The sequence below is a fragment of the Vulpes vulpes genome, chromosome 12, assembly GCF_048418805.1.
Source record: "Vulpes vulpes isolate BD-2025 chromosome 12, VulVul3, whole genome shotgun sequence".
Lineage (NCBI taxonomy): Eukaryota > Metazoa > Chordata > Mammalia > Carnivora > Canidae > Vulpes > Vulpes vulpes.
Window position 1 is genome coordinate 129,877,907 of NC_132791.1, and position 23,548 is coordinate 129,901,454.

At 38.9% G+C, this 23,548-nt stretch overlaps 1 protein-coding gene across 12 annotated transcripts in view; it reads right to left on the minus strand.

Annotated features, from left to right (window-relative positions):
- Positions 1–23,548, minus strand: part of DYNC2H1 (dynein cytoplasmic 2 heavy chain 1) — a 339,344-nt gene that overhangs the window by 308,143 nt on the left and 7,653 nt on the right. For all 12 annotated transcript variants that reach the window (XR_011995854.1, XR_011995852.1, XR_011995853.1 and 9 more), the window contains exons 6-18: positions 22,676–22,908; positions 20,299–20,433; positions 20,081–20,194; positions 19,860–19,971; positions 19,411–19,535; positions 18,105–18,280; positions 16,446–16,641; positions 10,288–10,383; positions 6,764–6,916; positions 6,072–6,170; positions 4,892–5,031; positions 4,584–4,812; positions 3,027–3,154 (exon numbers count right to left, since the gene is read on the minus strand). Coding sequence is in view for 8 of the 12 variants with exons in the window: in XM_072729934.1 (XP_072586035.1) it covers positions 3,027–3,154; positions 4,584–4,812; positions 4,892–5,031; positions 6,072–6,170; positions 6,764–6,916; positions 10,288–10,383; positions 16,446–16,641; positions 18,105–18,280; positions 19,411–19,535; positions 19,860–19,971; positions 20,081–20,194; positions 20,299–20,433; positions 22,676–22,908 (1,936 nt within the window). In the remaining 4 variants the exon portion in view is untranslated. The remainder of the gene's footprint in view (positions 1–3,026; positions 3,155–4,583; positions 4,813–4,891; positions 5,032–6,071; positions 6,171–6,763; positions 6,917–10,287; positions 10,384–16,445; positions 16,642–18,104; positions 18,281–19,410; positions 19,536–19,859; positions 19,972–20,080; positions 20,195–20,298; positions 20,434–22,675; positions 22,909–23,548) is intronic.

The following is a 23,548-nucleotide window of genomic DNA, read 5'->3' on the forward strand; positions in this document are numbered from 1 at the left end:
AATAACCAGGGAGGAAATGAAGCAGAAGTGCAGGGCCAGAGAGCTTCCCAGGGGAATTCTATCAAATGTTTAAAGAAGAAACAATACCTATTCTACTAAAGCTGTCCTGAAAGATAGAAAAGGATGGAATACTTCCAAACTCATTCTCTGAGGCCAGAAACACCTTAATTCCAAAACCAGACAAAGACCCCACCAAAAAGGAGAATTATAGACCAATATCCCTGAGGAACACAGATGCAAAAATTCTCAACAAGATACTAGCCAATTGGATCCAATAGTACATTAAGAAGATTATTCGCCATGACCAAGTCGGATTTATCCCTGGGATGCAAGGCTGATTCAACACTCATAAAGCAATCAACGTGACAGATCATTTCAACAAAAGAAAAAACAAGAACCATATGATCCTCTCAACAGATGCAGAGAAAGCATTTGACAAAATACAGCATCCATTCCTGATCAAAACTCTTCAGAGTATAGGGATAGAGGAAATATTCCACAGCATCTTAAAAGCCATCAACAAAAAGCCCACAGCAAATATCATTCTCAATGGCTAAACACTGGGAGCCTTTCCCTTAAGATCAGGAACAAGACATGGATGTCTACTCTCACCACGGCTATTCAACATAGTACTGGAAGTCCTAGCCTCGGCAACCAAGCAACAAAAATAAATAAATGGCATTCCAATTGGCAAAGAAGAAGTCAAACTCTCTCTCTTCGCAGATGACATGATACTGTACATAGAAAACCCCAAAGACTCCACCCCAAGATTGCTAGAACTCATACAGCAATTCGGCAGAGTGGCAGGATACAAAACCAATGCCCAGAATCCAGTGGCAGTTCTATACGCTAACAATGAGACTGAAGAAAGAGAAATTAAGGAGTCAATCCCATTTACAATTGCACCCAAAAGCAAAGATACCTAGGAATAAACCTAACCAAACAGGTAAAGGAGGATCTATACCCTAAAAACTATAGAACACTTCTGAAAGAAATTGAGGAAGACACAAAGGGATGGGAAAATTATTCCATGCTCATGGATTAGCAGAATTAATAATGTGAAAATGTCAATGCTACCCAGGGCAATTTACACGTTTAATGTAATCCCTATCAAAATACCATGGACTTTCTTCAGAGAGTTGGAACAAGTCATCTTATGATTTGTGTGGAATCAGAAAAGACCCCGAATAGCCAGGAGAATATTGAAAAAGAAAACCAGAGCCGGGGGCATCACAATGCTGGATTTCAAGCTGTTCTACAAAGCTGTGATGATCAAGACAGTGTGGTACTGGCACAAAAACACATAGATCAATGGAACAGAATAGAGAACCCAGAAATGGGCCCTCAACTCTATGGTCAACTAATATTCAACAATGCAGGAAAGACTATCCACTGGATAAAGGACAGTCTCTTCAATAAATGGTGCTAGGAAAATTGGACAGCCACGTGAAGAATGAAACTAGACCATTCTCTTACACCATACACAAATGTACACTCAAAATGGATGAAAGATCTAAATGTGAGACTAGAATCCATCAAAGTCCTAGAGGAGAACACAGGCAACACCCTTTTTGAACCTGGCCACAGCAACTTCTTGCATCTATGAAGGCAAGGGAAACAAAAGCAAAAATGAACTATTGGGACTTCATCAAGATAAAAAGCTTCTGCACAGCAAAAGAAACAGTCAACAAAACTAAAAGACAATCTACAGAATGGGAGAAGACATTTGCAAATGACATATCAGATAAAGGGCTAGTATCCAGGATCTATAAAGAATTTTTTTTTTAAGATTTTATTTATCTATTTACGAGAGACACAGAGAAAGAGAGAGAGAGAGAGAGAGAGAGAGAGAGAGAGGCAGAGACACAGGCAGAGGGAGAGGCCGACTCCAGGCAGGGAGCCCGACCTGGGACTTGATCCCGGGTCTCCAGGATCACACCCCGGGCCAAAAGCAGGCACTAAACCGCTGAGCCACCCAGGCTGCCCTATATAAAACTTATTAAACTCAACAGCAAAGAAACAAACAATTCAATCATGAAGTGGGTAAAAGATATGAACAGACATTTCACCAAGATGACATAGACATGGCCAACAAGCACATGAGAAAATGCTCCACATCCCTTGCCATCAGGGAAATACAAATCAAAACCACAATGAGATACCACCTCACGCCAGTGAGAATGGGGAAAATTAACAAGAGAGGAAACAAAAATGTTGGAGAGGATGTGGAGAAAGGGGAACCGTCTTGCACTGTTGGTGGGAATGTGAACTGGTGCAGCCACTCTGGAAAACTATGGAAGTTCCTCAAAGATTTAAAAATGGATCTGCCCTATGACCCAGCAATTGCACTGCTGGGGATTTACCCCAAAGATACAGATGTAATGAAACGCCAGGACACCTGCACCCCAATGTTTATAGCAGCAATGTCCACATTGGCTGAACTGTGGAAGGAGTCTCGGTGTCCATCGAAAGATGAATGGATAAAGAAGATGTGGTCTATGTATACAATGGAATATTACTCAGCCATTAGAAACGACAAATACCCACCATTTGCTTCGACGTGGATGGAACTGGAGGGTATTATGCTGAGTGAAGTAAATCAATCGGAGAAGGACAAATATTATATGGTCTCACTCATTTGGAGAATATAAAAAAATAGTGAAAGGGAATAAAGGGGAAAGGAGAGAAAATGAATGGGAAATATCAGAGGGCGACAGAACATGAGAGACACCTAACTCTGGAAAATGAACAAGGGGTGGTAGAAATAGAGGCGGCCGCGGGGTTGGGGTAACTGGGTGACAGGCACTGAGGGGGGCACTTGACCAGATCAGCACTGGGTGTTATACTATATGTTGGCAAATCGAACTCCAATAAAAAAAAATATATATATATACCGCACTGGGTGTTATTCTGTATGTTGGTAAATTGAACACCAATAAAAATTTATTAAAAAAATACATACATATACCAAAAACAAAAATAGAAATGCATGTAATAAAAGAAAAAAAAATAACACCTTCCCATACCTTGGAAGTCGTTCTACTTCTTTCCCTTTTATTTTCAGTGCTTTAAAATTTTTCTCCCAATCATGTACAGTAGAAAGATGTTTTTCCACTAGAGCTTCCATATCAACTTGCCCAATTACAATCCACTCCTATTTAAAGAATGAAAAACATTATTAAAGAAACAATACTAACATATTAACATGTAAAAGCTTAGGGTCTAACTTAACACTGATAAAAAGGGACAAATGTAAGGTATTCAAATGAATTTCAACATAAGTATGCAAATATAGCTATTACTGTAGAGCCTAAAGGATGAATAGGGAAGAAAACTATTTAACATATTAAAATACGGAGATGGTAACACATTTTGTTAGATCACGAAAACCTTTAAGATTCTCTTCTCGAATTTGATGTATACACAGAATTACCTTGGCAAAGCCAACGCTACAAATCTGAAAGTATCCATATCCAACCCACTCTAGAAACCAAAAATACAGTGTAGTAGATTATTTCTGTGATGCAGAGCAGCATCACAGAGGCAGTTCAGAAACCGGTTGAATACTCAGTCATCCGTCTCAGGAGCATCATAAATGAGCATTAAACAAGGAATGCAGCTGGGATTTATCTTTGGAGGGTGGTAGGATTCACTCAAACAAAAGTAAAAAGTTACATCATCTTAATGAAATTGCTTTACTCCATGGATTGCTCTTGATCCAAAGCATGAAGAAAAAGGATATATTTTTGTGAGAGGAATTAAAATTGACACAACAGGACCCTGTCATATTCCATGTTGATGCAACAAGAGATTCTCAATTTTCAAATAGTCAAAGACAGGTATCTTAGTATAACTTTTTTCTCATCTGCAGTATAAATGTAGGTTGTATAAGAATCCTCAACTCTGACTCCACCTTGCTATATTTTTATGTTATGACAGAAGATAAACTGCAGATCATACATTTCATACTAATTCAATCAGATGAAATATTAGAATAACATGAAATTACATGTTTCATACCCCAAAGATACAGATGCAATGAAACGCCGGGACACTTGCGCCCCGATGTTTATAGCAGCAATGTCCACAATAGCCAAACTGTGGAAGGAGCCTCGGTGTCCATTGAAAGATGAATGGATAAAGAAAGATGTGGCCTATGTATACAATGGAATATTCCTCAGCCATTAGAAACGACAAATACCCACCATTTGCTTCAGCGTGGATGGAACTGGGGGGTATTATGCTGAGTGAAATAAGTCAATCGGGGAAGGACAAATATTATATGGTCTCATTCATTTGGGGAATATAAATAATAGTGAAAGGGAATAGAAAGGAAGGGAGAAGAAATGGGTAGGAAATATCAGAAAGGGAGACAGAACATAAAGACTCCTAACTCTGGGAAACGAACTAGGGGTGGTGGAAGGGGAGGAGGGCGGGGGTTGGGGGTGAATGGGTGATGGGCACTGAGGGGGGCACTTGACGGGATGACCACTGGGTGTTATTCTGTATGTTGGCAAATTGAACACCAATAAAAAATAAACGTATTATTAAAAAAAAAAAAAAAGAAATTACATGTTCCATACCTTATGTTGATCTAAAACCGCTGATAATCTCCTGAACAGATCTTCAGCTTTGCTGAAAATAGTCAAAAATCCACTTGCATTTCTATCAATCATAACAGAAAAAATAGATTCCTCTCCTGCCTCACCCACTCCCTTAAACTGATTAGGAATGCCGATGAACCTCTTCATTTCTCTATAATATTTAGCCCGGATTTCTTCAAAAGGAGGCCTGAATTGTAATCGTCCTTGTCTGAAAACAAATAAATAACTTCAAAATATGAATTAGAAAAATAGAGACTGAGAATTAAAATCGGTCTAAAAAACCTTACTTGTACATTAAGTCTATGTTTATTTCCGGCAGGTTCTCATTGAGTGCTTCCAAACCCATCTGGTACTGGTGCTCCAGAGCTTTGTACAGCTGATGATTCCAGTGCTGTTTCCACGCATGCATCTCGCTGGCCTGGAAGCCCTGATAGGTTTTATTCACAGTTTGTATTTAAAAATCTAGGTAGTACAATAGAGTTTTCATTTCAAGCTCTTATATCACATAAAATTATATGCAAAAAAATCCTCATTTTAAACATCTTAAAACATGAAATTCCTTAGTTGCTACTTATACAATTCATATGGAGTCATATACGAAATTTTCTCATTTTCATGCTTATAAATAGTACTCTGAAAGATCAGCATAATTTAAGAGATCGAGTTAATGTCAAATAGATTTTACATATGGACTTTATGATGCTAAAACAAAAAAAAAAAAACTAACAGAAACTGGTTTATTTCATGAACTTATTAATCCTCTTTCTAAAATTCCATCAAGTAAAGAGCTCTTCTCTCCCCTTTTCACTCTAGAGATACTCTACTGCACATTTTTTTAAAAAATAATATACTTAAAATATGAGTATGCTCCGGAGAGTTTACACATTCTATTTTTCCATATAACTAGAAATACATTGTTTCTAACATTTTTTATTTTTTCTTCAAGATCTGACAAGTGCATGTACATAATAGGTAGGTCACTTGGCTCACATTCCACTAAGACCCCACCAGCACCCATGTAGTAGGCTCTGTGCTAGCCACTTTCATATACATATCAAAATATGTATAGAACTGAAATTTCACCCCAAAATGGGGAAAACATATGGAGTTATTTCAATTAATAGGCTTCTGCCTAAGCTCAGCTTTGTGTTCTACAGATATCACAATCACCTACAAGAAAACTAAAGAATGATAAAATTTAAGCACCAACTCGCAGCAACTACCAAGTCTGAACTGAGAAATCTGGCATTCCTTAAGATGTATGGAAACTCGTTTTTATACCTTTTTTTGTTTTTATACTTTTAAATGTAACAGCATTGCCAATGTGTGGTCTATGTAATTAAGTAAAATTCTAAATTTATTAGGAATTTATTAAAGATTTACCTTCATGAACTTTCCATCAATTTATATATTCACCTTCTGCAAAGGTCATACTCAAAGTGTAGACCCCAAGTGGACATACTTTACCTGTGCTTCTACACTGGCTAAGCCAGTTCTCAATTCTTGTAATCCATCTTTCCAGCGCTGTTGCTGCCTCAGCAGATCAATATTCATAAGAACTACCACCTGTTAAAAATTAAAGTATGATAGTCTCAAAGGAGCCCCAGAAAAAACTAACTTTTCAGTGGAAAAACCTGAAAGACTCCACTGTAACCAAGTGATGATATTAACTCAACCTAGAAGACACATGAATTCTGAATAAGGCCGTGGCAAAGGCAGAACAGCAGTGCCAAGGCATCTCTGTCCAAACTTTATCACCTCCCTCTAATAATGAGAAAACACCACGTACACCCATAGTGAGAGACTTCTACAAACAACTACCTATAACAAGGTGGTGAAACAGAAGGAAAGCCTGAGGAGGGAACGCGCCTGCAGAGCCTCCAAAACTTCATGCAAGGCAGGATCATGGAGAAGGAAATGGAGGGCAGCGGAAAAGCTGGAAAATTCAAAGCCATCGATTCCCTAGGTTTGACAAGCATACTACGGAAACACAAGTTGTTAACAACAGACGAAGGCGAAGGCAAGTGTCAAGTCTGCTCTACTTCTGCAACTTTAAGTCTGGTAGATAACTGACTTCCAAATAAGAAGTATTTATATATCCCAATTACCACTTAAGTAATACTAGTCATAGCTTATCCAACTTTATAAATAAAACATACCTTCTCACAAAATATAGTGTGCCATTTCCTCAGTTTCCTATTTTCAGTGGCAAGTCGTTGAGCAGCATTTTGGAGTTTTTGGATGTAGCCTTCTAATTCTTTAGGATTATCCCAAGTAATTTGTGACTTTCCCCCACTTCCTGCTTTCGAATTCTAAGGTATAACAAACATCGTTTAACATTTAAATGCATCTGTCTTTTCCTAAAGGTTCCACATTCAAAATCTTAAGTCCAATTACCCCTAACACTCATCTGCAATAAAAAAGCATATAGTAATTTTTCCATTTTACAAATGGTAAGGCAGTCTTGCAAACCGGATAGCCCCATCCCTTCCAAGTTCTCCCTCTGAGAGCAAAACCATCTGATGACATAGCACACTCAGAAGGAAGGAAGAGAGAAGCAAAAAGGCAGACTGAGCAGAAGCTGGCAGGCTTCCCTACCATCGCCCTCACATCTGGGAGACCCTCACATCTGGAAGCCTCCACCCTGTAGCCCCCTTCAGGAAAACACACGCGCGCGCGCGCGCGCACAGACAAACCTCCAGAAGTAGCCTGTTCCCTCTAGCTAACGACCAGGCGAGGAAAACAGCAGCCTAACAAAAGCCAATCTTTTTAGCAATACCCACCCTACTCTTGCCAACACCGAGGGGAAAAACAGCGCTCTGCAGTCTGTGTTGTACCAGACAGCTGAGCTTCTGTCCAGCACTTGTCAAAAGCAGGCAGTGCTCCACGTCCCCTGCCAGGGTAACGAAAGACCAGCTGAGCCTGCACCCCTGCTTTGCAGCAATGGACGAGTTGAATGGTGCCTCCCCCCTGAGCCACACTGGTAGGCTCAGCACAGAGCTGAGGTGTAAGAGTGAGCCCTGACCTGCCTCTCTGCTCATTGGCAATGCTCTGTTCTCATCAGTGTGCTGCTACCTGCGAGGCCCAGCCAGCCTCTCCTCTGGCCCCACAGGGCATTCATCCTGTCAGAAACATCACCCTACGCACAGAGGACAAGACACTCAAAGGGCAGCTTCTCAGCTGAGGCCGCGACAGCCAGAAGCAAGCAGAACCCCATCCCTCAAGTGCCAAAAACAAAAAAAAAAAAAAAACAAAAAAAAAAAACCTGTGAACCATAGATTGTGTACCTGCCGGAAATATCCTCCAGGAGAGAGGGGGAAGGACAACTCTCAGACAAAGAAAAGGAGGGAGAATGTATCTGCAGCAAACCTGATCTGAAAGCACAGCTACAGGCAGTCCTCTGGGTAAGAATTGCAAAAACACTGGGGTGAGGAAAGTAAACCATCCTTCTCAAGAATTGTTTAAATTAGATGCAGTGATTGAAGCAAAAATTAGAGTCCCATGTGAGTACAGAGGAGTCTACATCCTCAGAGCAAGTACACAGAAATGGAGTGAGAAGGGGGCTACAGCAGTCAGCTCTCAGCAGATGTAGGGCCAGCAACAAGGCCTAGAATATGGAGAGCCTCAACCAACAGCCAAAAATGAGTGAAGCGAGGATAATACCTCCAACAGAATCCTCTGTGGGATAGCTTAAAAAGCAATGACCTTGTCATTATCATGCACCAGTTACTGCTGTATTCCCTGAGATTATAAAATCAGTTAAACTGGAATCCGTGCTCTCTACTCCAGTTAGCAGCCAGGAGATTAGAAAGAGCCTCCCTGTTCCTTCTCCTTCCATCTTAGTTCCTTATCTACTCTTCTGTCTCATTTAACACATGCTAAACGGATTATTTACTTCTCACAACTCAATTTCTCATGGAAAAATCGAGAGGTTACTTTGAATAGATTTATTAGAGAAAAAGAGTTTAAAGGTATACAATTAAATATTATAAGGTGAAAAATAATAAAATATTATCCCATTTTCAGAAGTACACTTGCAAATACCCCAGAAAAAAAAGCTTACAGGATATTCACCCACTATTAAGAATGGCCATCCCTTGGTGGTACAATTTTAAAACTTTTTTTCCTTTTTGTTTACCAGAATTTTTTAAACTTTCCATTATAAATTCATATTGAGTTTTGGCAATAAAAAAAGTTTATAATAGGAATTATCTGACTTCTAATAAATTTGAAGTCTGAGAACTAGCGTGCAGAACGGTTAGTGGAACCGGTCTGCATGCTATCCCTCAAAAGGCCCGATCCAAAGAAGGACCTTTACCTGACACCTGAACACCTGCAGCATGGTGGCTTCCCATCACCCTCACCTTTAAGACTGGTTCACTGTACCCAAACAACATGGCTTATGAACACCTGATATCCTCCTGGGAACCTGGAATTTCAGTACAGAGCAGGCACAAGACACCTACATGACTAACCCCCGGTGAGTGTCTGGGCACCAAGGCCCCCAATGGTCTTCCTGGGGAGACAACATTTCACACGTAAGACAGCTTCTTGCTGGGGGAGTGAAGGATGCCCTGTGGAACTCCACTGGGAAGGACTCCTGAAAGCTCACACCTGCTTTCCCTGGGACCTCACTCTCATACCCTGTGCTAACTCTGCTCTGCAGCCTCTTGCTGTTACAAATCATAAATCAATCAGCTGTGAGTAAACTATACCCAGAGTCCTATCAGTCCTCCCAGAAAATCACAGAACCTGGGGGTCTTTTTCTTTTTTTTTAAGATTTTTTTAAATTTATTTATTCATGAGAGACACAGAGAGACAGAGAGAGAGGCAGAGACACAGGCAGAGGGAGAAGCAGGCTCCATGCAGGGAGCCCGATGCGGGACTCGATCCCAGAACTCCAGAACTCCAGGATCATGCCTTGGGCCGAAGGCAGGCGCTCAATCACTGAGCGACCCAGGCATCCCGAACCTGGTGGTCTTGAGGAAAATCACAACTAGCAGTCCACTTCCAAATAAAATAAGAAAAGGACAAATTCCTCTTCTACTTCCTTTTTAAATATTTTATGTCTGTTCAGACTAACACTGTAGATTTCAAAACCCACCAGTCACACAGTAACAGTTTAAAAACTATTGTAGGTTTTTCTAATGCCATATGTGTGTGTATTGAAACAAGCACAGATAAAAAACAAACACTAAATTATAAAATCAGGAGATGATGAAAAAGCACTTAAGACTCTGGTATATCAAGACCTCACACCTCAGTGAGTTAGTACATAGCATACCAACCATATACTATAGATACTAAATCAATTGATCAAACTCTGTGTGAAACACCATAACCATTTAAATCTACAGATGGGAAAATGTTACTTGTTAAGAGTAAAGGAAGTCATTGGGGAACAAAACAAAACTTTAGATCAATGGTAAGTGGCAGGGTATCTAATTATAACATAAAAAGTCCATTTACGGGATCCCTGGGTGGCGCAGCGGTTTGGCGCCTGCCTTTGGCCCAGGGCGCGATCCTGGAGACCCGGGATCGAATCCCACATCAGGCTCCCGGTGCATGGAGCCTGCTTCTCCCTCCGCCTGTGTCTCTGCCTCTCTCTCTCTCTCTGTGACTATCATAAATAAAAATAAATAAATAAATAAAAAAAAAAAAAATTTTTTTAAAGTCCATTTACCTTAATTATCTGTTCAAACGCTAATGCAGATTGTAGCATCATTGGTCTCTGGCTTTGAATCATTTGTTGATCAATAGAATTATAAAAATGTGCCACCTACAAAGTAAAAGTATAATTAGCAATAATCAATAATAACAATTTTTCATTTGTTTTCATTTTTAATTATTTGAATGGAAATAACCCTTCTCATGCTAAGATTTAACAAAAAAATAGTTTTCACCTCTCATAGAGCATTTATGCATGTATTAGTATATGCAATCAACAATTACATGTTGAGTTCCTATAATCTGCCAAGTCATGCCCTAGGGGCTGATTAAACAAAGATCATAAAACACAGTCCCTACAATCAAGAAGTTCAGTCTCAAGAGAAATAGAGGAAACCAGTAAAAGCATGTTAAATGCTAAACACTGAACTCTTCATTCTTGCAACTCTCCAAACCTGCTCTTTCCTTCTTCAGTACAGAACACGTAATTAACCCATTTCTCAGACCAAAAAAATCTTTGAGTTGTCCTTAACTTTTCTCTCACATCTCACATCAATGGCATCTACTGACTATACTTTTAAACCTATATTAAATCCAGCCATCTCGCCCACCTCCACCCATCCCACATCCGTCCAAGCACCTAATCTCTTGACAAGACCAGTCCCCTAAATGGCCTGTTTCCAGTCATGGCTTCCTATCATCTCTTCAAAGTATTCAAAGAAGCCAGAGTGGTCCTTATTCCTTAAACATAAATCATACCATACACCTGTGCCTACTCAAGGACTTTCAAATGACTTCGCAGTACATTTGAGAAAAAAATCTAAAATCCCAAAACTCTTACCTAAAACCTTCCAAAGGCTCCCCAATATACTCAAAAATAAAATCCAAATCCAAGACCCATGGCCCTACCCCCAGCACAAACATTTTACATAAACTGGCCTTTAGCCCAGCCACAAACCCTCAGTGCACTGCAGCCACGCTGGCCTCCTTGCTGCTTCTCTTCCCTTAGGAACACGGCATGAAATCTGTTTGCTCTGCAGACAGCAGTCTTTCTCCAGAATCCTGCACGGTTCTTTTGTCACTGTGTCAAACCTCTTCTCAAATTTTACCTTTCACCCAGGCCAACCCTGACCACTCTGTATAGAACAGCAGGCTTTGTCACAATCTTTTTTTGTTTTTTTTTTCTTCAAAGTCCTTATCACTACCTAAAACTACCTACCTATGTGTTTGCTCTCTATCTCCCAAATAAGAATGACAGCTTCAGGAACAGTGTCTAGCAAATAGTAGGCACTCAATATTATTAAAATTAATCAATGAATCAAAGTAACAGAGATACCTGGGAACAAACTGAGGGTTGCTGGAGGGGAAGGGGTGGAGGGACAGGGTAACTGGGTGATGGGATGAACACTGAGTGTTACATGCAACTGATGAATCACTAAATTCTACATCTGAAACCAATGATGTACTATCTGTTGGCTAATTGACTTGAAATTAAACAAAAACAAAGATACCTACAAGGTAGAGTAATGAGCAAAAAAGGACACTGTCAACTCTGTTGGGGGAAAAGGAAAATTTCAGAGAAGCAGATCAAGTGGACACCATGGTGCGAGTCTTAGGAATTTATAAAGACTATTTTTTCATTTTTGTATCCCCAGCACCTCACAAAATTCTTGGCCCAAAATTTGCGCTTAAAAAAATATTTCCTAACTGGGGTGCCTGGGTATCTCATTCAGTTTAGTGTCCAATTCTTGATTTCACATCAAGTCATTGTCTCAGGATTGTGAGATCAAGCCCTGTGTCAGGCTCACATGCTGGGTGTGGAGCCTGCCTAAAATTCTCTCTCCCCCTCTCCCTCTGTCCTTACCCTCCCTCTCTCTCTCTCTCTCAAAGAAAATAAATTCCCAATTTTATAGAGCGTTCACTTCTTTCCACTAGTATGTATAAAAATATGCTTTATTTGGTGGAGAATATCTATTGTACTTATTCTGCACCACAACAGTCCAAGATAAAGCCTAATCAAGAAAACTAGAATACATATTATTATTACAGCAATCTGGCCATGCTATGATCTAATCAACTCCTGCTTCACACTCCCTACTCCAGCTACATACCTGCTCATAAGTAAAGGTGTACATAAATATATTTCCCTGGAGATATGCAAATACTCTATGACCATCCGTTCATCATTTGAGCTCCTATTGTGTTATACTAAATACACAAGACACAAAAGTGAGCAAGCCTCTTTGCTTTCAAAGATGCAGCCCCTCTTTATGAAATGCTCACCCCACCCTACCCTTTGTGGTCCTGAGAAAACATATGTATACTCTTCCAGACTCATACCAAACAGCATTCTTCTGTAAAGATTTATTAATGCTGCCTCTACCGTCTGTACTTCCAACAGCGGCAGCAGCAGCAGCCCTCCGGACCCAGGCAGTCCACAGCCCCAGAGACCTCGGCCCCCATCAACAGTGGGGACCCCCCCCACCATACTGGAGTGACTCCAACATGAAGGACCCCCAGAGCTACCATCTGGTTATCTGCCAGTTTTTCCAGCTGCCCTCTACCTGACCCAGCACCTCCTCCCCCTTCCCAGAATTCATGACATCAGAACACTGGTTTTCCCCTTTTCCTTGAGACTCAGGAGGGCCGAAGCAACAGCCTTTTGCTTTTCCTCTCTCCCCTACCAAGGGGTGAAGGAAGGGATCCATCCTATTGTTCAGAGGCACCAGCTCCCTCCCCTAAATCAGGCTGAGAAGGAACCAGCCAGCTCTTACCTCCTCCTGGTTGTTTTCTTTCCCACCCCAGTTTATTTTTTGTCTCCTCCCCCGCCCCAACCCCAGCCCCTACCTCTGAAGCCATTTTATGAACTGTCATGTGCCACCTGAGCCTCCAGTAAAAACAAAAAACAGGCTTTCCCCGTGGGAAAAAAAAAATGCAAAACCGTCTTAGTGACGGTTTCCGTCACCAAGAAATAATTGAAAACTCCCACCCCTATGCTTTCACATGACGTTCCAAAAGTCTCCAATTAAATACTCATATTAAATATTTTGTCAAGTTTTCAAATATATGTCACCAATACATAAACTGTAATGGAATAAACATGGGCTCTGGAGTCAGATTTGGAATCAAATCCCAGCTTCGTAACTTATTAGCTGTATGGCGCCAGAAAAACTATGTTACAAATCTGATCCCCAATTAGATCAGTGAGAAATGGAGGGTGAAGTGAAATAACATAAAGTAACCTATTTATGTAATTTCATAAATATCTACCAGAGGCCTTGATATTTAATGAGAACTCAGTGTTTAGTTTGCTCTGTCCCACTAGACCAAGGATTCTCACAGTTATTTGCACCCAAGGGGACATTTGACATCTGGAGACACTTGATTGTCAGAACTAGACAGGTGCAACTTGCCAGCAGTACTGCTAAACATCCACAATCCACAGGACATTCCCCACCAAAAACATCTGTTCCTTCTTCACAGAGTTGGAACAAATAATCTTAAGATCTTTGTTGAATCAGAAAAGACCCTGAATAGCCAGGAAATGTTGAAAAAGAAAACCAATGCCGAGAGCATCACAATGCCAGATTTCAAGCTGTATTACAAAGCTGTGATCATCAAGACAGTATGGTCCTGGCACAAAAATAGACACCTCGATAAATGAAACAGAATAAAGAACCCAGAAATGGGCCCTCAACTCTATGGTCAACTAATATTTGACAAAGCAGGAAAGAATATCCACTAGAAAAAGAACAGTCTCTTCAATAAATGATGCTGGGAAAACTGGACCCCCACGTGCAAAAGAATGAAACTAGACCATTCTCTTACACCATATACAAAGATATACTCGAAATGGATGAAAGATCTAAATGCGAGACAAGAATCCATCAAAATCCTAGAGGAGAACACAAGCAACACCCTTTTTGAACTCGGCCACAGCAACTTCTTGCAAAATACATCTACGAAGGCAAAAGAAATAAAAGCAAAATGAACTACTGGGACTTAATCGGGATAAAAAGCTTCTGCACAGCAAAAGAAACAGTCCACAAAACTAAAAGACAACCTACAGAATGGGAGAAGATAGTTGCAAATGACCTATCAGATAAAGGGCTAGTATCGGAGATCTATAAAGAACTCATTAAACTCAACAGCAAAGAAACAAACAATCCAATCATGAAATGGGCAAAAGACATGAACAGACATTTCACCAAAGAAGACACAGACATGGTCAACAAGCACATGAGAAAATGCTCCGCATCACTTGCCATCAGGGAAATACAAATCAAAACCACAATGAGATACCACCTCACACCAGGAAAATGGTGAAAATTAACAAAACAGGAAACCACAAATGTTGGAGAAGATGTGGAGAAAGGGGAACCCTCTTGCACTGTTGGTGGGAATGTGAACTGGTGCAGCCACTCTGGAAAACTGTGTGGAGGTTCCTCAAAGAGTTAAAAATAGATCTGCCCTACGACCCAGCAATTGCACTGCTGGGGATTTACCCCAAAGATACGGATGCAGTGAAAAGCCAAGGCACCTGCACCTCAATGTTTATAGCAGCAATGTCCACAATAGCCAAACTGTGGAAGGAGCCTCGGTGTCCATCGAAAGATGAATGGATAAAGAAGATGTGGTCTATATATATAATGGAATATTACTCAATCATCAGAAAGGATGAATACCCACCATTTGCTTCGATGAGGATGGAACTGGAGGGTATTATGCTGAGTGAAGTAAATTAAGTATTATGCTGAGTGAAGTAAATCAATTGGAGAAGGACAATCATCATATGGTTTCACTCATACGGGGAATATAAGAAATAGTGAAAGGGATTATAAAGGAACTGAGTGGGAAAAATTAGAAAGGGAGACAAAGCATGAGAGACTCCTAGCTCTGGGAAACAAACAAAGGGTTGCAGAAGGAGAGGTGGGCGGGGGGTAGGGGTAACTTGGCGATGGGCACTGAGGGTGGCACTTGATGGGGATGAGCACTGGGTGTTATACTGAACTTCTAAAAAACAAAAATCAAAAACAAACAAAAAAAAACTGGTCCAAAATGTCTACAGCACTGAGGCTGAGAACCACATGTCAAAAGATGACAGTATCTTCATGTTTATTTCTTCACTATGTTGTGCATGGCACTGTAGGTGCTCAAGGGATTCCTGCTTAAGGAATCAAAGAGAGTCCAAGTATGTGCCTCTCAGAAACTATTCCTGCCCCACTAAGATCTATTAAGTGGGAGAAAAGACAAAAAAATATCCAATACTCCATAAAAGTGTTCAAAACTAATTTGCACATTGCATACAGAATGGGGAGTAAACAACTAAAGAAAGACACAATAAAGACAGGGACTTATGAGTGGGGAATCAAAGGATGACTTAGAGTTTTCTAATAAGAGGGAACAGAAGGGTGACTGGGTGGCTCAGTGGTTGAGTATCTGCTGGCTTAGGGCATGATCCTGGGGTCCAGGGATCAAATTCCATATTAGACTCCCCACAGGGAGCCTGCTTCTCCAGCTGTCTATGTCTCTAGTTTTCTCTGTCTCTCGTGAATAAATAAATAACAACCCCCCCAAAAAAAGAGGGAAGAGATATCAGTGCATGGAGGTACATTCAGAATGCAGGGTATAGGTAGTGGGGGCCACAGTCAGTCAGGTTAGCTACAGTATGATTAGGCCTGGTTTCTGTGCTAAGGAGATAGACAATGTGGCCATAAGAGTTGGTTCTAAACAGGAAAACGATGTGATGGCAAAGTGCTGAGCCAGAAGACCTAGGAAATGACCAAAGCCAACAACCAGCCCATCAGCCTGCTAACTCTCTAAGAATCTGACTCTCGAAGACAAGCAAAGGACAGAGGGCCCTTTGATTAGAAGCTCCTTTAAGATCCATGCATGTAATATGAAAGAAAAAGGGAAAAAAAAGAAGTAACATTCTATCTTTCCAATGCTTTTAGAATGAATAATAAATACCACAAATTAATGAATTCCTCTAAAGGTTTGCAAAGTAAATTTTGTAATGGAGTCATTTAGCAAACCATAATTTCCAAAGACATACTGATGCTATTCCATTAGCCTCCCCTCCCCAAAAAAATCAAATTTAAAAAACAAAGCCCTTAAAATACTCTAATGTAATAAACTCAGAATAGTCATATATTCAAAAATATAATGTCATACTTGTTTAAGAATAATTGCTTGCTTGCAGAATTTCTGTGCAATGTTTGCAACTTGCTGTATTTTGGCAGGAATAACAAAGCCAAGTGCAGAAAGCTGACGAACTTCTCTCAGAAGAATCACCAAGCGATCTGAATAATGTACTTTTAATGATCCATCATTAGGATCCAATTCCATAATTCGACTATTAGCCTCGATACTACAAAATAAAATTACTTTTTAATATTCACATTCTCACTCTTTGAACAGATGAAAAATGCAATAATTTTTACAACTTTTCTGTAATTATAGTTTTCAAGCAATCTTTTCTTCATATAGTACCTCACAATTTAGATCTTGGTAATAAACTGCAATATCCAAAAATCTATCATCACATTAATATTCCAACCAAGTCATTTCTGATAAGAAAAATCAATCTCTTATTCTTCAGCTAAGACTCAAAACTGGCATCATACCACAGAGAGAAAAGGCTTGATATTCTTTTTCGAAAGGGTACTCTTAGATATTGAGTCTGTCAACTTGGTTCTTTGATACTTTTGTTAAAGGATCGATGATAAAGAACATCAAAATGGGAGGAGTAGAGATATTCAAATGTTTCATTCCCTCTACTCTTTGTTTAGCGAAGGACTGTCCTTAGTGTCTCCTGTAAATGCTACAATAGCAATTTTTAAATCAGGGCACTCGAGTCAGGATGATCGTGAAAATATTGAGCCAAATTACTCAAAAACTACTATATTTTCATGACTTCTCTTTCAGGATCAATTTTACATAATACTTATTCCTTCAGATCACTTTCACAATTAAGAAACTTGGGTCTTAGAAAGTAAGCTACTGAAAAGCAAAGAACAAATTTATTTTACCCACCTAACAATGCATATAAGAAAGCCTAATAAAAAGTAGATACTTTAAAGTGGCTTAGAATAATGATTTAACCCCAACTTTCCTATAACATAAAGCCTATCAAAAATTTCGAATGCTGATTTTTTTTGCCTTTATTTGAAACTAATCTTCAAAAGTACTTTCTACATACCAGCATATCCCGAAATATATTCTAAAACACACCAATTCTATGGAGCAATAAGGGTTTAGCCCAGAAAAAAAGCAGGAGTCAGAAGACTTCATTGCCAAATAGGATACAGTGGGTTGAATAAAGTTCAACAGGATTCTTTCCAGAGGCCTCAGTCCCCCGGCATGCTACCATACATAGTGGAACTCCACCAGAGCTGCAGTGGTAAAAGTGTGAACATTTTCCAAAATAAGCCGACTACAGAACTCTTTTTTTGGCCTGGAGCACCTGTCATATTTTAGGTTCATGGTAGGAAGGGAAAGAGTTAAATGGCATACATAAAAAAGTAGAAAAACACATATGAATACCAGTAGCAAAACATATGGGAGAGGAAAGCTGAATTTAAAAATGAAAATCTGCAGACCTGAGAAACACACGAGAAGCAACGGGGGGCATGGGCAACTAATTATCTTCAAAGCTCCAACTTTAATGACTTAAAAGTTAATCAAAAACTAACAAAAAATGTTGTAAGGAGCAACAGCAAGTTTGGAGAAAGGAGAGAACAGAGAAAATTAATTCCATCTTGCCACTTAGATTACTAACATAAGAAACAAGATTCTTGCACCGACTTCACTGTTTAGTGTATCGATACTTACCACAAACCAGACCTGGAATCAGACAAACCAGACTGAATATCCCTGGACCAGTCATCAAATTGTTCTTGTTCATACAGTTTAAACTGGTCTAACAGATCTTCAGCACTTCGATGGAAAGACCGAAATCCAGACAAGTCAAATAGAAGAGCCTCAGCAATCTTGAGAGTATCATCCACCTTAAAAAGACAAATTAACAAAAATATTGCAAGAATATATTATTACAAAATTAGTATGAAATGAACCACCTTCTCCAACCTGCGATTCAGAAATTACTTTCCCATTCAACTATAAACAGTAGAAGAGGAGACGTGCCTGTGAATGTAAGATCAGCCCCTATTTTGCTTCTGACTTGTACCACCTCAGAAGAGCAAAACAGAGGTAACACATATAAGGCATAATCAGAAGGGTAACATGGGGAAAATTCAGATGAGGCCCCCTACATACTCAGCAACACTCCTCCACACATTCAGCAATTATGTGGTCATTGGCTAAGTGCTCTGGTGAGGAGCTCACACAGTATCTGCCAATCTGAATGGCAATTAGAGGGAAGAAATGCCTCTCTTCCACAACTGTACAAAGAACATGAGAGCACTTTGGAAAGATGACAAGATTGGGTAGAATATTCCAGATAATAGAAGAAAAATACAACCTTGAATAACTCTCAAACATACTAGCCTTGATAATACTGTCTGCTTGCTCTTAATCACAAACCATAACCAATTAATATCCATTACATAAGTCAATGGAAGACACTGTACCACATGTTAACTAGTGAGTATGCAAGAATCTTAGATCAAGTTTGAGAATACCAAAATATTAAAATAATAGCTGTTAAATCCATAAATTGCTAATACTACCCTAGCAATGTCATAATTACATTTCACCTTTCCTTTAATTTCCTTTCAACCTAGAGTTACCTACATACATATACTTGCAGATAGGCTTTGCAACTACCAAGATTTTGCAATGATAATCTCAAAGGATTAAAAAAAATCCTTTGAAAACATGTATAAGATGATATTCTCTTAGATATTTTTTTCAAAAGGCACTTTACCTAGAATGACTGACTGCACCTGAATGATAAATGATGTGCTAGTGATTTCTACATAGAAGATGAGCAGACCACTTGAACCCTCAAGCCTCCTCTGTACATTTTTTCAGAATTCTACATTTCACATGAAAATTAGATATGCCAAGGAAAACAGGGAATTTTTTTCATGTTTTCACTAGAGGCTCTAGAATGCCTTCCATATTAACTTAGCACATTTTACAATTACTATTCTTCAACATCTCTTAAAGCTGATACCTTCAGTTCCAACTGGTGAACCCAAACTATATTATTAACAACTTCCGAAAGGTTTTTGCCAGAAAGTGGCCCAGATGCTTCACCAGGAACTCCTCGGCATCGATTCTCAAAGTCTAACCGAAAATCTGTAAGATTTAAATCAAATAAATTATTACACATATTCAGCAAAGATTTCCTAAGTGCCTTCCATGCACCAAGTACTAAGTGAAAGGTTATATTTAGAAAAATCTTAAGACTTGGTCCTTTACTCTTAGGGACCTTACCATGCATCAAATGAGACAGGGAAAATAATAACTAGTTAATTTTAAAAATCTGTAATTTATAACAAAAATATTACATTAATCATCAGCATATATAAAATAGGCTTAATTCCAAGAAATTGGAATTAAGAAAAAGAACCTACAAAATATTTTCTCAAGCAAACACTATAATATCCGATAAACTTTTACCTTTAATGGAGTCCACAAGTCTTGCCAGTAAAGCTTCTCTTTCCAACATCAATTCTTTACTTATAGTTGGACGTTTCACCAACTCTTTGTATTTCAGAAATGCTTGAAGAAGCTAACATAAAATAAGTACATGTTCATCCTAAGTCGATCAACTTGGTAAATAAATATTTCCGAAAATAGCTTAAGGGATATATTAAAAGTAAAATATTTCAATATTTTACCTGCTGTGGACTATCTTGAATTTCTGAAATATAATTTTTCAATTTTGCTGCTATTTTTTGCTCTGCAGGTGCAATAATTTTTTCATATTGAGACACTGCAGCTTTCCATAAAGGCTAAACAAATTAACAATATTATTAGATTTTTAACATTTTCAATATCTGTCTTTGAGAAGAACAAAACAAACAGGAAATTATATAGGCAAAAACATGTATTCAACCTCGGTATACGGATTATACTGCACAGGATTCAGGCCAGTAAAAGGTTCAAATACTCGAGTCAAGCATATGATTTTCTCTTCACTGGCAGGTAAAAAATAAAGAAGCTTCTCATGAATTGTTCTAACAGCCAAGACCTAAAACATAGAATATTAGAACAACAAATTTATTTAAAGAGATAAATCTTCAAAAATAGGCCTAGAGTCTCAATGTACTGGGCAAGAGTTTCTTTAAACTACTTCTCTGAAATGAATGCAACAAACTGTCATATTGAGAATTACTACTCATCAATAGTCAAAGTGGCATTCAAAGATAGTATCACATCATCACATTAATTGATAAATTAATGTGCTCAAACCTGGTGAAAATACACAAAATCTAAACATGGTTAAGCTATGTTTAACATTCATCCAAGTAACATTTTAGAGTCCTCAATATAATAAAAAATCTTGATTTTCATTCTGTGTTAAACGGCACTTCTAACAATGAAATGTTACACTCTATTATGTATAATTTACAAACAGGTGGGAAATAAATTATTGGATTTTGTATTTAAAACTTCCACCAACAGTGGCATCTCAGGGTCGTGAGTTCAAGCCCCATGCTGAGTGTACAGCCTACTTTTAAAAAAATTTTATACAGTTTAAATAAATGTGTGGCATTCACACATTCAAATAATTAAATAATACTTCCAACAACAATTAAAAGGTAATCAAAAACCTTAAAAAACACTATGAACTTCTATTTGAGTTAGAAAGAGGAGTATCAACTACTGATTTTTCTCTCACTGGAAACAAAAATACCAATATAACAATCTCTCTACTGAGAAGGCTTAAAAACATTAATAGTAAGTGACATTTAGCACTTTCCCCAACCAGATTATTGTTGCTAAATGCCATTTTCCACTGGAAAAACCAGGCTCTTGAGAGAAAGGACTAATTCCAGGAAAATGTCCAAGATGGACTGGTACCTTGGTGGGGGGGTGCCTAAAAGTAAGGAAGTTATCAAAGAAATTCATACAAAAATAACCCAAGAGCCAACATACATGGCCACTCACTGCACTGCCCAAAGACGAACAGTCTGATGACAGTAACAACTACAATAGATTGAAACTCATTAAATATAAAAACTCATAACTTTGTAATGATACTAGCAAAAAACATTCCATTAACCGCCTAGGGAACTTACTAAGACACTAACTGATTGTTCGTTGTTCTAAAAAGTAATAAATAAAAGAAAACAGGAATGACGTGTGCTGCCATTCCTGTACAAACGTTATTTCAGGGTAACTAAGACACGGACGACAAGAAGTTCTTCCATAATCACGAAGAAATGCAAAGAGAAAAACAGAACCGGAATATCACTAAGTCCCAATTCCCACCATCATCAATGGCTGGTAAATCACTAAGACCACGCCAAAGAACAAGCATCAGAGAGAGAGCAGAGAGCAGTGAATGCACTGGCCACAGGAAACCAATAGGCCAGCCCCCAGCAGTAACGCACAGGAATTACAGAGCACCCAGGAAGCACCCAATTCGAGCAGACCAACTCTAGAACACCTTACACCATACAGGATGACACTATCAAAGTACTGTCGGTGTTGAGTGTGACAGTGGTTCTGTGGTTAAGCTTTAAGGGCATAAGTATATAATTTCTTGGCTTGGCGTTAAAACTACTCCCAGAAGAGGGAAGGCAGGGGAGATGAAGACAGAACCAGAAGTGAGTCATGCCAATGGCTGCTGTAATCGAGTGACAGATACACTGATGTTTGTTATACTGTTTCACTTCAAAAAAAAATAGTTTCACTTCAGTGCGGGTTTTAAAAAATTTTTTAATGAAAAAGGTTTTAAAAAACCCCCAAAGAACTATAAGCACAAAGTGTCAAAGTCATCTTTGTAATCTTTGCAATTCTCATTTTGCCTGTCCCTCAAGCTAAAAATTTAAGTTCTATCCTGAAACGTGTAACCTACATAAATGAAACAGCTCTTCCAAATATCTCCGCTGAGTACTCCCTAAAAGCTTGTCCCCGCTTCATAACAATTTCAAGATAGCCAAGAAAATGTCAGAGAGGGTCCATACCTGGACAGGTGGGCTGCTTATCTTTTTCACAAGGACAAAACAGAAGTTCACAACTTCCAGGGTGAATAGCCACACGCCAAAGAGAAAGCAGGCAGGGGGGAACCAGCACTTACTTGTTCCCCACTGGGTACCAGTCACATGACTGCCCTAAATTATCTCACATGAACTTTAATTCTTTTTCTCTCCCAAAAACAAATAATCTCTCAGGGGTGTACTGCTTACTAACCATAAAATATGTTCCCAAACAAGTGAGGACCTACTTCACACTTCACGTCAAAGACCCAAATGATCAAATGGTACCTCTTCAAGGCGTTTGCCAAGTTTCTCAAGTGTTTCGGGGACGTATTTCTCATTTTTCCATGGATGAGGAACATAGCGCTGCCACACCTGACCTGTGAGGTGATTACAGACAATCACCCACTGTTCACAAATTGAAATACCAGCTTTCAGGTTGTCTTTCACGAGATAATAAGGATCTCCCCAAAAATTCAAAGTTCCCAACTTTTTCTGTACAAATCTTCCAAATGAACCACCTAATAAAACAGAAAGCAAAATTTTTAATGAAAAATTAATTTTTTAATGAAAAAAAAATTTTACTAATTATAGAATACATGCTTATGACAAAACCTAATGTATAAATTAGCACACTAAGGATCTATAAAATACCATATGCACATCCTTAGACACAAAAACAAATATTTTTCAAAACACACATGCACACACACATTCCTCTGTATTTTTGGATCTTTCAATATATCATGTGCATCTTTCAAGTGTAGAAGTATGTACAATTTTTTTCAAAAGGCTGCAGTGCCTAGTGTATGGATGTAGCATTATGTAACCAATTCTCAACTGCTATGTTTCCTACTCCTACAACTGATGCTGAAATACACATATACCTTATGTACTTGTCAAATATTTCCTGAGAATAATAAAAAGAATGGTATTTTCTAGGTCAAAAAGTATATGCACTTTAAATACTAACAAATAGGGATCTCTGGGTGGCTCAGCGGTTTAGCGCCTGCCTTTGGCCCAGGGCACAATCCTGGAGTCCCAGGATCGAGTTCCACACTGGGCTCCTGGCATGAAGCCTGCTTCTCCCTCTCCCTGTGTCTCTGCCTCTCTCTCTCTCTCTATTATAAATAAATAAATCTTAAAAAAATAATAAAATAA